The 1,931-nt window shown below is 42.2% G+C and overlaps 1 protein-coding gene across 1 annotated transcript; it reads right to left on the reverse strand.

The window, feature by feature from the left end:
• Positions 1-364: 364 nt before the first annotated feature.
• LOC116244997 (uncharacterized) lies at positions 365-1,034 on the reverse strand. Its single transcript, XM_031616762.1, is given in 3 exon segments — positions 365-585; positions 588-674; positions 677-1,034. Coding segments are annotated over 3 exon segments (666 nt in total).
• Between the last annotated feature and the right edge of the window lie 897 nt (positions 1,035-1,931).

The raw sequence follows: 1,931 nt of genomic DNA on the forward strand, positions 1-1,931 counted from the left end.
ACTAGAAAGTGGCGATGCTTCCAGCAGGCGTTCCCCATGTCACCTATCTTTATGGTGAAAGGCATTTTAGCAGCTAAGACCGATTGAAAGTTATCTTGCCTTTTTTCAAGTCGAAAAGCTAATCCAAACGGCATGTCAGCTGTTTTTTATCCTCACTTTCTCCATATTCTCATTATGCCCTGTAGATTATATTTGAATTTCCTTCTTCAGTTTTTTCTTTAACGTTTTTTCTGATTTTTATTCAATTTCTCGTTTTTCAGCTTCTATTCAATCTTGTTGATCTTTGCAGAATGTGTGATTTATTCTAATGGGTATTCTCGAATCCTAATGCCTTCTGAAGAACTTTTATCCTTTAGTTAAACAGTTAACCGTTGGCCAGTTGTCCATGCTATACTATTTCCTTCAATTCAGCATCACTGAGGCCGACCATTACGTTTTATGGTTTTAGATCAGTGTGAATGACTCCACAGACTCTGTGCAGAAAGTCCAAGCCTACGAGAACTTGTCTCGATATTTCCTGGCAGACATCCATAGGCAATCCTTGGTAGTTATATCTCTTGATAACGTCCAGCAGGTTGCAGCTAGGATCTAAAACACCATGCAAAAGTGATTTCCACAGTACGTTTTATGCACAAAGGCATTGAGGAGTCCCACCACATGCGATTCCTCCCTGCCTTTCCCCACTACTTGCTGTGGCATTTCTATTATATTCTCTGCAGGATCTAAACCTCGTCAAAGGCCGCCTCCATGTACTGAGATGAGCTCTTCTGGATCTTTACAGCAACGTAGGTTTTGTGTTTAAAGTCCTTGCAGAGCCAAACCGTTGAAAAATGCCCCCATCCTAACTTTTGGATCACCACATATCGGTTTAGCAGAACTTCTCCAATGTGGACGGGATGATAGCCTCCGATTTCATAATCCTCAATCCCCTCATCTTCCGAATCGTCTTCATCATCCAATCTCCTAAGTACATCCCTGATTTTTTCCCCCAAGTCGATGGTGGCATTATTAGAGGTATGGTTCTTTCGTTCCATGAGCGTGCTTTCTTAATAGAGGGAGTCTAAATGATTCTGTGCGTACCTTTGAGCATGGTTTTTAAATTTCTTTGGAAAATAACTGAATAATATAAAGAAATTATGGATCATGCGATAGTGAGTAGCTTTCTTGTCCTTGATTTATTGCTTTACCTTGTAAACTCCTCACTAGTTTTACTGAAATTTTGGATGACTTTCATGCAGGCCTTGTCGTTCTTGAGGTCCTTCCGCTTATAGTTCTTGCGGTAGAGGCTTAGATTATACATCATATTTGGCTTTGTATGAGAACTAAGAACTCCGTTTGCCTTTCTTCCCTATTCCATGTTTCCCAAGGTTGAATGAGTGGAGCTGTTAGCGTGTGCCGCAGGTGGTAATTTGGAACTAGCCTATGTGTGCATTCTTCTTTATCGGTGCTAGTAGTGTTATGGCATCGATGTTAAGGGATCAGATTTCCTTTGAATCCCTTCCTGCTAAGATCGGCCTGGTTGGCAAACTGATACAAGCTTTCCTCGAAGGTTTTCTATATGACCGCCTTTCTGATGAGTTTGCGATGCAGCTGGAGGAAGAGTTTTACATCAAAGGAGGCCCGTTTAGGCTGCATTGAGCAATAAAGGGAATTGTTCACCACGTAAGCCGATGATCCAATTATTGGTTATAGACTTTTTGATTTTTAGAGCCTCTCCGCACCCTTTGGCAGCAACTACTTTTACATTATTAATAATAAAGATAATTGTTCAGATTTTAGTATAACGCACTCATTAATTCAACTGCTTTGGTGATTGGCTTGGGGTTGGGGTTGGGGTTGGGGTTGGGGTTGGGGTTGGGGTTGGGGTTGGGGTTGGGGTTGGGGTTGGGGTTGGGGTTGGGGTTGGGGTTGGGGTTGGGGTTGGGGTTGGG

Source organism: Nymphaea colorata, unplaced genomic scaffold (genome assembly GCF_008831285.2).
Source record: "Nymphaea colorata isolate Beijing-Zhang1983 unplaced genomic scaffold, ASM883128v2 scaffold0440, whole genome shotgun sequence".
NCBI classification, from domain to species: Eukaryota; Viridiplantae; Streptophyta; class Magnoliopsida; order Nymphaeales; family Nymphaeaceae; genus Nymphaea; species Nymphaea colorata.